At 35.5% G+C, this 15,293-nt stretch overlaps 1 protein-coding gene across 3 annotated transcripts in view; it reads right to left on the bottom strand.

Annotated features, from left to right (window-relative positions):
• Tecrl (trans-2,3-enoyl-CoA reductase like) overlaps positions 1-15,293 on the bottom strand; it is a 90,625-nt gene that overhangs the window by 23,003 nt on the left and 52,329 nt on the right. For all 3 annotated transcript variants that reach the window (XM_029477523.2, XM_029477524.2, XM_021163921.3), the window contains 4 exons: positions 11,471-11,586; positions 4,922-5,027; positions 1,444-1,516; positions 182-225 (listed from right to left, as the gene is read on the bottom strand). In XM_029477523.2, coding sequence (XP_029333383.1) covers positions 182-225; positions 1,444-1,516; positions 4,922-5,027; positions 11,471-11,586 — 339 coding nt within the window. The remainder of the gene's footprint in view (positions 1-181; positions 226-1,443; positions 1,517-4,921; positions 5,028-11,470; positions 11,587-15,293) is intronic.

Here is a 15,293-nt window from a genome sequence, read left to right on the forward strand (position 1 = left end):
GTCCTCTGAAACAGCATTCAGTGTTAATAACTGCTGAGCCATCTTTCCAGCCCTGAAATAGATATTTTTTTACATAGCTAAATATATTTTCTACATACGTATTCTCCTCTATATGATTTATTTTGTATTTTTATTAACACTAAATTTAGAACATCAGTAAAATTAACTATATAATACATACCAAAAAGTTGATAGCAGATGCTATTACTTGCCTATTTCCAAATGCTGTAAAGAAGAAAAAGAAGGTGAGATGCAAGCAAATGCACCTATCAGGATCATTGTACTAAAGAAAGACATAACACATGCTTATTTACAGGATCCAACCTCATCAAATGAAAAAGAACTGTCATACACATCTGAATATTTAATATTATACTTTTGAATTTCAAAATGTTCAAATTATTTTTGTTTACTCATATACTTGACTTCTTGTATGCTAATACTATTTAGAAAACAAATGGAATCTAAAATTTTTTGTATAAGCTTTTGGAAAGTAGAGTGTATCTTGCTAAGGTCTCATTTAAATATGTATATATGGGTCACAAATAACAGCACATATTTGTGTTCTTTTTCTTGTTTAACATGGTAATGAAAAAAATCATATTTCTATTATTTTGCACGTTTTATATTTCCTATGCTAATTTTACAAATTTTCAGTGTACTTTGTATTCTCACTGTTATAAGAACTTCATAATTATCATTAGAATGAGTACAAGAGAATTGGCACTTATATTTTAAATATATCATTTGTAAACAGGTGTATTCCCATCCTATGTTGTTCAAGTAGAGGTTATACTTGTATTTCTACGTAATACATAATATAAATCCACACACATACACACACACACACACACACACACACACACACACACACACACATATATATATATATATATATATATATATATATATATATACCATACATACACACAATACCATGCAGAATGTATATCATATATTTATACACTGTATATGTGTATATATATTTATACATTGTATATGTATATATATATATATATATATATATATATATATATATGTAGATCAGAGTACATTTAGTAATACTGCTTGTATGTACATGTTCTTAAGACTGATCACTTAGGATTAGATAACCTCTCAAAGGTTTCATTCCTTGGGAAAACTGATTTTACCTTTCTTAGCAAATATAATGTGGCAGTGGGTAAGCCTGTTTAATATTTTTTATCACTTCACTGTCTATTTTTGGACATTTAACTAGTAATTTTCTTAGAATTTCTAGAGAAAATATACAAGTCAGTAAAATTTAGTCTTTTAAGACCAAATGAAAAATTAAAGATTATGATACATATGAAATTCAAATTTGACATTTTCAGTAAATTCTATTAATTATAAGGCATTCTCTTATGTAAATAAGAGTTGAACTTGCTTTTTAGCATGGGTTTAATAAAAAGGAATTGTACGTACATGGTGGTGTATATCTTGGGTGATTAATATAATAAGCCATCCAAGAAGTGAATCCCCAGTAAAATGCACAACCCTACAAATAAAACAAGACAAAAAAGTTATTGAAATAATATAGCTGGGCAGTGGTGGCATAAACCTTTAATCCCGGCACTTGGGAGGCAGAGGCAGGTGAATTTCCAAGTTTGACCAGCCTAGTCTGCAGAGTAAGATCCCGGACAGCCAGGGCTACACAGAGAAACCCTGTCTAGAAAAACAAAACAAACAAAATAAAACAAAGAAAGAAATGCTATAATAAACACTGTATATTCTTATCTAAATACCCATATATTTACATACACACTGGAACATTTGAAAATTACTTTTGTTGACTTTGTTACTTGAAAATTTTATACCTGTATAAAGTTCATGTGATTACTGCAACACCTCATTCTCTTAATCTCCATCCTACCCCCTTATACCTACTATTTGACCTGTGTGCTCCCTTCCCTTTGCGTTCAATATATATGCATGGGTTTTCTTTCTTTCTTTCTTTCTTTCTTTCTTTCTTTCTTTCTTTCTTTCTTTCTTTCTTTCTTTCTTTCTTTCTTTCTTTCTTTCTTTCTTCTTTCTTTCTTTCTTCTTTCTTTCTTTCTTTTTTCTTTCTTTCTTTCTTTCTTTCTTTCTTTCTTTCTTTCTTTCTTTCTTTCTTTCTTCCTTCCTTCCTTCCTTCCTTCCTTCCTTCCTTTCTTCCTTTCTTCCTTCCTTTCTTCCTTCCTTCCTTCCTCCCTCCCTCCCTCCCTCCCCCTCCTCTCCCTCTCCCCTCCCCCTTTCTCCTTCTCCCTCTCCCTTTCTCCCTTTCTCCCTCTCCCTTTCTCTCTCTCTCTCTCTCTCTCTCTCTCTCTCTCTCTCTCTTTCTCTCTTTCTTCTTTTTCTGGTTGGGGGGGGGTGTTTTGAAACCAGGTTTCTCTGTGTAGCCCTGGCTGTCCTGGAACTCACTCTGTAGACCAGGCTGGCCTCAAACTCAGAAATTCATTTGCCTCTGCCTCCCAAGTGCTAGGATTAAAGGCGTGCACCATCACCGCCTGTCCCTATGCATGGGTTTTGTTGCTGTGGTTTTTTTGTTTGTTTGTTCCTGAGTTTAATCAAGATAGTCGTGATAATTTGACGGTCTCCTTAGTGGGTACAAGTCTGAAGAAAATGAATGCCTTTCCCTAGAATCAATCAACAGTCATAGGAATGCATGCTTGATACTGTATTTCTGGTCAAAACCCAATGCCTGAGGAGGGTTTAAACTTTCCAGGTGAATCTATCTATCTATCTATCTATCTATCTATCTATCTATCTATCTATCTATCTATCAAATTAGATATTTTCTTCATTTACATTTAAACGCTATCCCTAAAGTCCCCTATACCCTCCCCCCCACCCTGTTCCCCAATCCACACACTCCTGCTTCCTGGCCCTGGCATTCCCCTGTATTGGGGCATATGATCTTTGCAAGACCAAGGGCCTCTCCTCCCAATGATGGCCTACCAGGCCACCTTCTGCGACATATACAACTAGAGACACAAGCTCTGGGGGTACTGGTTAGTTAATATTGTTGTTCTTCCTGTCTGTAGGGTTGCAGACCCCTTCAGCTCCTTGGGTACTTTCTCTAGCTTCTTTATTGGGGGCCCTGTGCTCCATCCAATAGCTGACTGTGAGCATCCACTTCTGTTTTTACCAGGAACAGCCATAGCCTCACAGGAGACAGCTATATCAGGGTCCTGTCAAATTGTTAAGCTAAACTGCCATGATTGAAAGCTGTATTCTAAATACTTGTTTCTTCCCACAGACAAAGGTTATCCCCACCCTTATTCAGAAAAACTTCTCTTTGACACAGTGCTGGGGAATTAATTCAAGGACATTTTTGGCTTTTCATTTATGAACAAGACTTATATGCCACCACCATCACCCCTAAGTCTGATTTATATGCCACCACCATCACCCCTAAGTCTGATGGGATATCTCTGACTTGTCAGCATTTAGAACGTAATAACAGAATGATACAGACTTTCTAAAGCTTCTTTCTGTTCATGGTACAAACAATACAGGAATGTTTTCCCAGACCATGGACCACCTACAATGGACATAGCCAATACAGGACTCTCTGCCCACCACATACCACAGAGAGGTTCACAGGCTCTTGTCTCCCCCACTGAACTACTGGATATTGTAGATTTTTTTTGATAAAATGTCCAAACTGAATACATCGAATGCTTCTGCTAAACATAAAACAGCATTTAACACTGAATTTTTGTATTGTTATGAAAACCTAACTTTGTTGCAGGCTTTATATATTCATAGGTATTTAAGACAAAATTCAATATTTTATACCATACAATTATTTTTTAAGAACAACTATTTTCATCATAATATTAATATACTGAAAGAAATGATCTATAGCAAAGTATTGATACTACATAGTACAATGCCAACATAATAATTACCACTAATATATGCTGATTATTTGTTGAAAACAATGTCAGACTTGATCATAGAGGCTAAAGTACTTTCCTGGCACTGTTTCAAATTGGTAGTCCAAAAAGGGGATTCTCTAAGCATTCTAGAATTCTCTCTATATTTTTTTTTAGATATTTGTATGAAGAAAAAGTTTTGTTAGGAGCATACTATATTAATAATAATTCAAATAAAAGATAAAGTATATTGATTTTTAATTGAAAACTTGAATTGTCAAGTTTCCTAATTTACATTTTCAATGCAGTGTTTGAAAACTTTCATGAATTTTTTGGTAGCTTCTTGACCTTTGAACTCTTTAGATTCTTACCTTTTCCTCCCGGCAGATTCTAGCATCACTCTGGAAGTTATGATAACCACATAATACTATGTGGCTTTCTTCCATTTCAAATGGGTTTAAGAAACCTGATTCAATGCTCAAATGAATACATTTCCATGTATGATCTACTTTATAATCCTATGTTCTCAGAGGTTTTATTAACTAAGATTAAGTCACAAATAAAATAAAAATGTTGATACATATGTAGATATAAGAAAAAGTGAATAATATCATATAGATGATGGATCTGCTTTGTTGTTTGTCTTCAAACTGACAAAAGCTAGACTAGAAAATTCAGCATGCTTCTATAAGATTTGTATGCACTCATGCCTTTGTGATAGTTCCTTGATTTATCACTGATGTGCAGGAGCCCAGGTCATTGTGGGTCATGGCTCTCCTTTGTAGGTGGTACGGTTGTGTGTAAGAAATCCCTGCCTTGGCTTCTTTCAGTGAGACACAATACAATAGAAGGAAAAAATAAACCTGTACTTCCCTAGTAGTTTTTCGTCATCATGGGCTTTTTTTCTTTCTCTCTCTCTCTCTCCCCCCTCTCTCTCCTTCTTTCTTTCTTTACAGCTACTGAACCATAGCTAGCACAATGATGCAATGTAAATTATATTATTTGAAATATAAATTAAACCCATAATGCATCTTAATTCTCACCTTTATCAAGTTTTTCATAGGACTGTGTCCTGTAGAAACTTTGTGAACAAATAAAGTTTCCAGAAGAAGTCGGATGTAGTGGATACAATGGCAGAAGCAAGCCAAGCTGGAAAATTGAAAAATTAATAGTCAATTAACTGCTTTTCTGGAACCCACCTTGCCATATTATGTAATTATTAAAAGTTTATTTAGTTTTTAAGTTTTCTGACAGGCCTATATTATATACTGAGCACATAATTCCCTCTCTGTTTTCTTGCTCTGCTCTGCCACAGAAAATTCTTGAGCCCTGCAGTCTTATTCGTGCTTTCAAGTCATACATATATATGTGTGTGTGTGTGTGTGTGTGTGTGTGTGTGTGTGTGTGTGTGTGTATTACAGATCTTGACAAATCTTAGCAGATATTTTAATTTGTAAAGTATATCAGAATGTCCCATTCGCAAGAAATCTTATTTAATTCTAATTATCTATAACTGTTTATTTAATTTTTTCTAAACAATTTAAAATTTTATTTAATAATGAAAATAACTAATAAAAATATATCAAAATAACTTCTGATGATACCAGAAATATCTCATAATCTCAAACATAAAATTTTTCCTGTCCATATGCCTTAGGAAGTGACATAAATATAATAATTAACAATGTGTTCATAAGAAATTGCCTGGAGATTGAAGCAGATAATGAACAAGTTTAAAAATAACCAATGCCTATGTTGAGAGTAGTTGACATTTTGCAACATTCAAAATTACTTTTTAATTGTCTGCTTTTTCTTTTGTCAGTACTGGAACATTAAGAGAGTTTGAATTTCATTTTCTATGCTGACTGATGGCAGCCTGTATTTGATAGTTTCTGAAGACCTGACACATTGCCACATTTGTCTCTTCATATACTTGCTTCCCTGTATTTAAGACTCCTCCTCTTGCCATTTTTATATAACTCCTATTTCCAAAGTAAATGCTAAATGTCTTTTAGGATGGCCAATTTTCTTGGACAGACATTCTATTAACACATTTAGCTATTTTATTGTAAGTGAAAGCTAGAATAGTTAAAAATTTAAAGTATTTGATGGTATATTTCACCTTGAAGAAGCTTTTCCGTTTCATGTGGTGTAGTGTACCAATTGTTGAACTTAGAGGCTGAACCACTAGTGTTCTGTTCAGGAAACTTCCCCCTGTGCCAGTCAATGACTTTGGGGTTCTTTCTCGTTGAGGTCCTAGATCCATGTTGACTTGAGCTTTGTTCAAGGTGATGAATATAGATCTGTTTACATTCTCCTACATATAGACTGCCAGTTAGACCAGCACCATTTATTGAAGATGCTTTTTTTTCCACTTTATATTTTTGGCTTTTTAATCAAAGATCAAGTGCCCATAGTATTGTGGGTTTACTTCTGGGTCTTTGATTATATTCCATTGATCAAACTCTCTCTCTATCAATGCCATGCGTTTTTCATTGCTATTGCTCTGTGACACAGCATGAGGTCAGGGATGATGATTCCCCGTGAAGTTCTTCTTGTTGAAAATTTTTTTTTGTCTATCCTTTCTTTATGTTTTTCCTATGCAGTTGATAATTGTTCTTCCCAAGTCTGTGAAGAATTATATTGGAATTTAGATGGGGACTACATTGAATCTGTAGATTGCTTTTGATAAGATGGCCATTTTCAATATGTTAATCCTACCAATCCATGAGTATGGCAAACCTTTCCGTCTTCTGAGGTCTTCAGTTTCTTTTTTCAGAGGTTTGAAGTCCTTGTCTTACAGAGCTTTCACTTTCTTGGTAAGAGTTACACCAAGATATTTTAGACTATTTGTGGCTATTGTGATGGGTTTTATCTCCAGAATTTCATTTTCAGCCTGTTTATCATTTGTATAAAGGAAGGCTACTGATTTATTTGAGTTAATTTATATCCTGCCACATTGCTGAAGGTGGTTATCAGCAGTAGGAATTTTCTGGAGGAATTTTGGAGGTTGCTTATTATACTATCATATCACTTGGAAATAATGAAACGTTGATTTCTTCCTTTCTGATTTGTATCCCCTTGATCTACTTTTGTTGTCTAATTGCTCTAGCTAGATATCTAATATCCAAAATATATAAGGAACTCAAGAAGTTAACATCCAAAAACCCCCAAAATCCATTAAAAACAGGGTACAGAGATAGAGAATTCACAACAGAAGAACATCAAATGACCAAGAAACACTTAAAAGAAATGTTCAAAGTCCTTAATCATCAGAGAAATTAAAAACTAAACAACCCTCAGATTCCACCTTACACCAGTCAGAATAGCTAACATCAAAACCTCAGGTGACAGCAGATGCTGACGAGGATGTGGAGAAAAAGGAACACTCCTCCATTGCTGGTGGAATTGCAAGCTGGTACAACCACTCTGGAAATCAATCTGGCAGTTTGTCAAAAAATTGGAAATATATCTCCTGAAGACCCCTCGATACTACTCTTGGGCATAAACCCAAGGTGCCTGACCACACCACAAGGACACATGCCCCACTTTGTTCATAGCATCCCGAAGCAGGAAAAAACCCAGATGTCCCTCAACCCAACCAAATAATGGATACAGTAAATGTCATTCATTTACACAATGGAATACTATTCGGCTATTAAAAGCAAGGGCATCATGAATTTTACCTGCAAATGGATGGAACTAGAAAATATTATCCTGAGTGAGGCAATTCGAACACAAAGGGACATGCATGGTATGTATTCACTGATAAGTAGATATTAGCCAAAAAGTACAGAATGCCTAAGATACAATCCACAGACCATAAGAAAGTATAACAAGCAAAAGGATCAAGTGAGGATGTTTCAACCACACTTAGAAGAGGGAATAAAATAATCATAGAAGGCAAAGGGAGGAAGGGATTAGAGAGGGAGAGGGGAGGTGGAGGAGGAAAGGGGAATGGGATCAATGAATAGAAATAAGCAGCCTCGGGGTGGGGGCAGGGGGACCTTCTAGAAAGACTCAGATAACTGGGAGGTGAAAGACTGTCAGGACTCAGTGGAGGTGATCATAGCCCAAATGTCCAACATTGGAAAGAGGGAACTCGAAGAGTCTACCATCAGTAGGTAGACACAGGGCCTTAAGTGGAGGGACAGGGTTACTAATCCACAATCAAAATTTCTGACCCAGTATTGTTCCTGTCTAAAAAATGTTCAGGAATAAAATTGGAGAAGATACTGAAGTAAAGGCAGTCCGATGACCAGCCCAATTTGGGATTCATCTCAGGGGCGGGGCGGGTCACCAAGACCTAACACTATTACTGATGCTGATGTGTTTCCAAAGGATGTCCTGGCATCACTGTCTTCTGAGAGGCCCTACCAACAGCTGACTGAGACAGATATAGATACTTACACCCAACTATTGGACTGAAGTCAGGAATCCCTATGGTTGAAGTAGGCACAGGACCGAAGAATTGGAAAGGGAGAGCAACCCCATAGGAAGACCAGCAGTCTCAGCTAACCCAGACCCCAGGAGGCTCCCAGAGACTGAGCCACCAATCAGGAGTATATATGGGCCAGTCCAAGATCCCTGGCACAAACACAGCAGAGATCTTTGTCAGGCCTCAGTAGGAGGAGGTGCACTTAATCTAGGATTAAGTGCACTAGGGAAAGGGGTGGGGCATCCTCTAGACAGCAAGGGAAAGGAGGAATAGGATGAGCAACCAGGAGAGGGGGAACTGAGAAGGTCAACAACTGGGTTTTAAATAAATAAAATAATAATAAAATATATTCCAAATAAACATGATTCAAATATAATATACCTTAAGCAGTTCAGTAGAGTAAAAATTAAAACAAGCCACTTATTTAATAATAAAAGACATTTAGTTTATCATAGAAAAAGCTTATTTTACTTAGATAAGTACACTAGGAGTAGTACTGACAGTAAAGTAAATAAAATATTCAATAATCACCACATACTACTAAGCACTGGTTTGCAATAGCAGGCAAAATTCCCTACTGTCTGATGGGCCTTCAGTCCAATTAGGGGCATCTTGGTAATCACCAAGATGAAAATACTATACTCTTGAGGATATTTTGCTAAGCTGATCTTTGAAGTAGTTTGTAAATTTTACAGCTAGATAAACTATAGATTGCTCTTCTCCTTAGGCAGTTTCCATCCTTCTAAATATGACTATCATAACTGGTCCTCAAGGGAAGTTATCCAGGGCAGCTCCAATTAGGCTTCTGCCAAAGGTATGTCCAATATCTGTGGTGTATTTCATAAAATGGCCTTCATTCAAGTTCTTTGAAGTATACAAAAGCAATCACAACAGCCTATGGTAATGTTGTAGTTTCCTTACTTCTGATCAATAATTTGACATAAGCATGTTCTTCATCTTTACTGCTGCCATTTTGAGATTACTCTTTAGAATCTTGCACAGAGTTTTCATAAATCTCTGCTAACCACTCAAGGCTAATTTTTTAAGAAAGGACTCTTATATTACTACCATGGAATTAGTTGTGGAAATTAACATATTTGGTGCTTTGGAAAACATGAGCTACTGATGGACTTGTTACTAATAATGCTGTCAAACGTGCTGCTTGTGTTTAAGAATAGTAATCTGTCAGTCAGTTCATTTGTAACTAAATTGTTCATCTTCCAAACTGTGCTGTATATTCAATATATGCTAGAATTCATTCTTAAAATCCAAGTGTTGTGTTCTCCTTCCAACACCCTAAACTTATGTTCTAACTTTATTAAACAGTTAATTTAATTGAAGAAAAACAAAGAGTTTTATATCAAAGCTTCCTTGAAAAGCCTATCATTATAATGAATCAATTTCCTGGTGTACCTTTGTGAAGGGCTACAGTAACCATTCTTCTGTTCCTACAGTAGACTAAATGGCTTTATAATACAGATTCCTTTAATGTGAACAGTTTCCAGATTGAACAGTTGCAATATAACCCATTAAATACCCAAAGTGAAATAAGAATGTATGCAAAGAGTTCACCTATCAAATCAAATTATTTCAATGAGTAATTTGTATAAACTATGCCATGTCAACAACTTATTGCATCTATTGCAAGAGTTAAATTTAGAGAAAAATCAACAATGATCACAGAAACATAGTTTAGAAAATAAGGAACAAGCTAAATTAGTAAGATTTATGAAAGTAATTGGAATGGCTACTGGAAGTGAGCAATATGGGCAATATAAACATCATTCTTGAAATCTAGATAATAAAGGGGAAGCTATGAGAATTGGGAATGTTCTGGTTGAACAACTTGTGTAAAGAAGTGCAATGGGGAGTCAAAACAAGAAGTCCTCAGCATGGCTGAGCCTCAGTGTCTATAATGAGATGCAAACATCAGGATGGACTTTGTTTACCACAGCATTTATTGGACCTCAATGCTCTTTCTTAGTTCACTTGAGATACTTTTAAGTCACAGAATTTGAAGTTTGAATTTTTTCTTTAAAACATTTTAAAACTTGGTTTTAGCCAAAGGCCTAGAAGCTGATATGTAACATCATTAATTCTGGCCATCAGCAACAGCATCTTGTGCACAGAAGCAGAGATGGATTCAGTGCCTCTGGGAACAGTGATCAGCACACAGACACAGCAGCTTGTCATCCTGCATGGTTATAGGGTAGGGTTTCCCAGTCTTGTTTCCAAAGAAGTTTCTCTACATAGGGATGATGGAAAGCTTGACCAAGAAGACAGTAGCTCCTCAGATGGCAGTGACTATCTGCCTTTCTTGGAACACTTATAAACAAGACCAACATGGCTGTTATACTCACCAGTAGCATCAAAAGCCTTAAACCTGGTCCCCTGGCCAGACCAACTCTGCCTCTGCACTGGCATGATCTTTCAAACCTCATTTTTAAGGATGCTTCCAAGAAAAAGTCAATAATCTTGAGTTCCTTAAGAGGCATGGAGAACATGTAGATCTTCTATAGGGATTTTACTTTCATGACCCTGAACATGTGGCCCAGCTTGGTCACAGGAATGAACGTGTCATGATCTTTATCTCCAAGATCCCCTCTGTTTTTACCTTGGTTGCTAAACTGCTGCAGAATGCTCCAAGAGAGTCTGCTTGGCTTCCCAGTACACCACAGTTATCCAAATTGGTTGTTTTCCAGAAAAAAAAATAGTTTTGTTTTTGAGACAAGATCCTCTGTGTAGCCTTGGCTGTTCTGATACTTATACAGATCAGGCTGTCCTCAAACTCACAGTGCTGGAATTAAAGTTTTGTTCCTCTATCCCAGAGTCTTCAACTCTATTATATAAAATCTATATGACTTAGTAATATGGACCTAGAATGGACCTAGAATGTTTTATATTTTCTGAGTTATGCTATATGATTCCAATCTTCCTGATGTTAGGAGGCAGGTGTGCCTCTGCCATACATGTGATCAGAAAGTGAATAGCTGGTCCCTTATAGTGTGATAAGAGTTAAGATGCATTGGTCTAAAAGTTAGATTTGCTTTAACTTCTGATGCCATTAACTAATAGTGTAATTATGGAGAAGTAGTCTATTCTTTATTAGGGATACACATATGTCACTGTTGTGTCTCCCATGTGTGTCACTTACTGTACCACAGGGTGCCGGGGCCATCTAGAGCTCTCCTTGACATCATATATGTATGAGCTTCTCAGGTAAAAAAGAAGGTATATTAACAGAGGTCCTGAGTATTCGGCCAGAAAGACCTGAAAGTAGAAAGTACATTTGGATTAAAAATATTTTTATAAATATTTTAAGATTCAGGTGCATTCATTCATGAGAATTGATCAAATACATGATCTGGTGAAATATATTAACAGATATTGACTTTTTCAAAACAGGCTAGATACTGCTGCAAATAAATCTTGCTCAGAGGAACTCACTTAGAGCTAAGAAGAATGGGTAATGTAGACATATTTTTTAAAATGATTCTAAACAACTATTTTATTGCAATGAAATAGCAAATGAAAACATCCAAAGTTAGATTAATGTGGCTACTTACACAATTATTTGCCCAGAACCAAACTCTGTGCATCTCCGTGCACTTCTATATCATTGTAATGGTCATTGTAAAGCAGTAGGTCTCTCTTAAGATTTCACATTGTCACCGTTCATTACAATTTAGGCACTTATCCATCACATACACACACACACACACACACACACACACACACACACACACACACACACACACACAAGATTTGAAACTAGAAAAGCAATAGTGTTATATCCTCTGATTTTGAACTTAGTAACAAATAGTGCAAAATCTTTCTCTGTGATTAAGCAAATGCATTTAACTCAGATTTAGTTTTGCCCTGCTCACTCTATACCCTATGTGAAGTACCCCACTCATTGAAAAGAACATAGTGAAAGCATCTACTTTCCCTTCTTGTTGTGTTCTCCCCTCTACACACATATTTCTTTTATAAAAATCAACTGACTCTACCATCATTAAAACAAAACACTTAAGTCTTGTCTATTTGAAATGTTATACCTTATAATACTTAACTTTAAGTTTCAACTACTCACAATCTGCATTTACTTGGGAAGAGTCTCAATGAGAGATTTTTCTACATTACCTTGTTCTGATGACATGTCTATAGAGGATTATTTAATTTAAGTTAATTGATCTAGAAAAGCCCAGTCTACAGTGGGCAATACTGAATCTGAGTCAAAGGCTTCATGAATTAAGGCCAGCCTAGGTTATAGAAAAATGCTAAGTAACCACATGAGTGTGTTATTACATAGGTGTATAAATATATATTATGTATAAACATATATCTAGGCTTTGATAATGGATTATGTAATATAATTATGTACTTATGCATATAGTTTTGTGTTTTTAGGTGTAATTCTGAAAATAGAAACACATATATCAGGAGCAAAAAAGACTAATAAGGAAAACTGTAAAAACATGATTATTTTTCTAAAATAAATTCTTCATAAGAATTTGTATTAATTCACTGCTTATGAGGTGATTTCTTATTGAAATACAAATAGATAATCATTATGCTTAGCATGCTTGTTCTCATATCACATCAAAATTGAGGAAGATGGGTCAGGGAAATTGCCATGAGTTTGAAGCCCCACCCACTCCCCCACCCACTCCCCCACCCACCCACTACCAATTCTTGGCCCTGGCATTCCACTGTACTGAGGCAGATAAAGTTTGCCCGACCAATGGGCCTCTCTTTCCACTGATGGCCGACTAGGCCATCTTCTACTACATATGCAGCTAGAGACACGAGCTCTGGGGGGGTACTGGGTAGTTCATATTTTTGTTCCACCTATAGGATTGCAGACCCCTTCAGCTCCTTGGGTACTTTCTCTAGCTCCTCCATTGGGGGCCCTGTGATCCATCCAATAGCTGACTGTGAGCATCCACTTCTCTGTTTGCTAGGCCCCGGCATAGTCTCACAAGAGAGAGCTATATCAGGGTCCTTTCAGCAAAATCTTGCTAGTGTATGCAATGGTGTCAGCCTTTGGAGGCTGATTATGGGATGGATCCCCGGATATGGCAGTCTCTAGATGGTACATCCTTTCGTCTCAGCTCCAAACTGTGTCTCTGTAACTCCTTCTATGGGTGTTTTGTTCCCAATTCTAAGAAGGGGCAAAGTGTCCACACTTTGGTCTTCGTTCTTCTTGAGTTTCATGTGTTTAGCAAATTGTATCTTATATCTTGGGTATTCTAAGTTTCTGGGCTAATATCCACTTATCATTGAGTACATATTGTGTGAGTTCTTTTGTGATTGGGTTACCTCATTTCAGCAAGAAAAAAGGAAGAGAGAAAGAGACAGAGAAAGAGGGAAAGAGAGAGACAAAGAGAGACAGAGAGTGGGGATGATGACTAGAGAGACAGTGAGATTATTAACCATCAGGAATGTCCCATAATATGTTTCAGATAATGTTTTGTAGTAATAAGGCTGTTTGCTTTATATTAAAAAATTTTAAATGTTTAATCCAATGCCATCTGATTTAACAAAGTCAAATTTTAGCAAATTCTATATGATATATTCAATATGAAAAATGTGGGTAATAGTAAAATTTCATGAAAACCACTATAATTTAAAGTAATAAAATTTTATCAGATATTATGAATAAAGTTATTCAGAGTCAGAGGAAATTAAACTATGTTTTTCCCCTTTGTTATCTCTTAAATAAAATTCAGGACAGTATGCTCATAGACACGAATACAATTTAAAAGACAATATTTTATCACCAATATTTCATAAACTAAAACACAGCAGTTCAAATGGGAACTAGATGTGAATTATAAATATTGAATACACTAGAGAATGGCACCAACTTTTGGACAATGTCTCAAAACATTCATTTGAGGGCAAATAAAAGAAAAGATAAAAGATTATTAAACTGAAAAAGGTATCAAAGTTGTTTTATGATAAAAAGCAAAGACTGCATAGATATATTACTGTGATCGCTTACAAAGTGGAATTTGTGTTCTGATGAAAACTAAAAAGAGAACAGACAGATGCTTATGCATGCAGAAGCCAAGCAAGTGATAAGTACTCATAAATTCCATTGTAAACAGTAAGGACTTGATTTTACTTTGGATTCACAAATTGCACTTAAGTTATAATTCATAAAGTCATTAATTTTATATTTTGTTAATATGCAATTTCCTTCAGATTTCTCCATATTACACATATGATCCAGTTTTTTCATTCTTTTTTTTTTGACTTTTTTTTTCTTTTTATGTTGTATTCCTTTAAGTAGACAATGGAGGTCCTTTTGAGCCTGTGGGACGTCTATGGCATCTTCATCTTGGTGAATTGCTTCCCTTTGGTATATGTAGAATATTGAATCTGGGGCCCCATGCTACTAAAGCCTATATAACTAAGTTCTACATATAAATCTGTCCAGTATCTGCATAGAAAGTAAACACCTTCTCTACACCCTAGCATCTGGGTTAATTATATTAGTTGATACAATCTACATGTCATAGGAATCCTTGCATCTTGTATTCTTTTAAAAAAGAGAGAAAACACATTTGTATGTGTTCAGGTTAGATACAGTCATATTAGTTCTTGCTAGAGATTATAAAGTTGATTGATGTTAGAACATGTCAATTAAGTACAGGAAGTATGCAAAACCACTTGATTTACAATAAAGAGACAAAGAAAATGTTTCTAGAAAAATAAACTAAAAAAAAATCAGTTATAAATTAGGTAGCAATTTTGTGCTTAAACTTTCTTTAATATATTAATATAAGTTTTTGAATTATCTCTACTTTTGTCATTATTATGAAGTTGATAGTTTGGTTTCTAATTCTATATTTGACTTCTGTGAACAAATTAAATAGCATACCTCAGAATAACCAGAAACTAACAGTAAAAACACAGTGGCATTAAACAGCTATTAAACAAAGGACAGTTGTGAATTATATTGTTAGTAA

Source organism: Mus caroli, unplaced genomic scaffold (assembly GCF_978045245.1).
Source record: "Mus caroli unplaced genomic scaffold, Mus_caroli_1 scaffold_4, whole genome shotgun sequence".
NCBI lineage: Eukaryota > Metazoa > Chordata > Mammalia > Rodentia > Muridae > Mus > Mus caroli.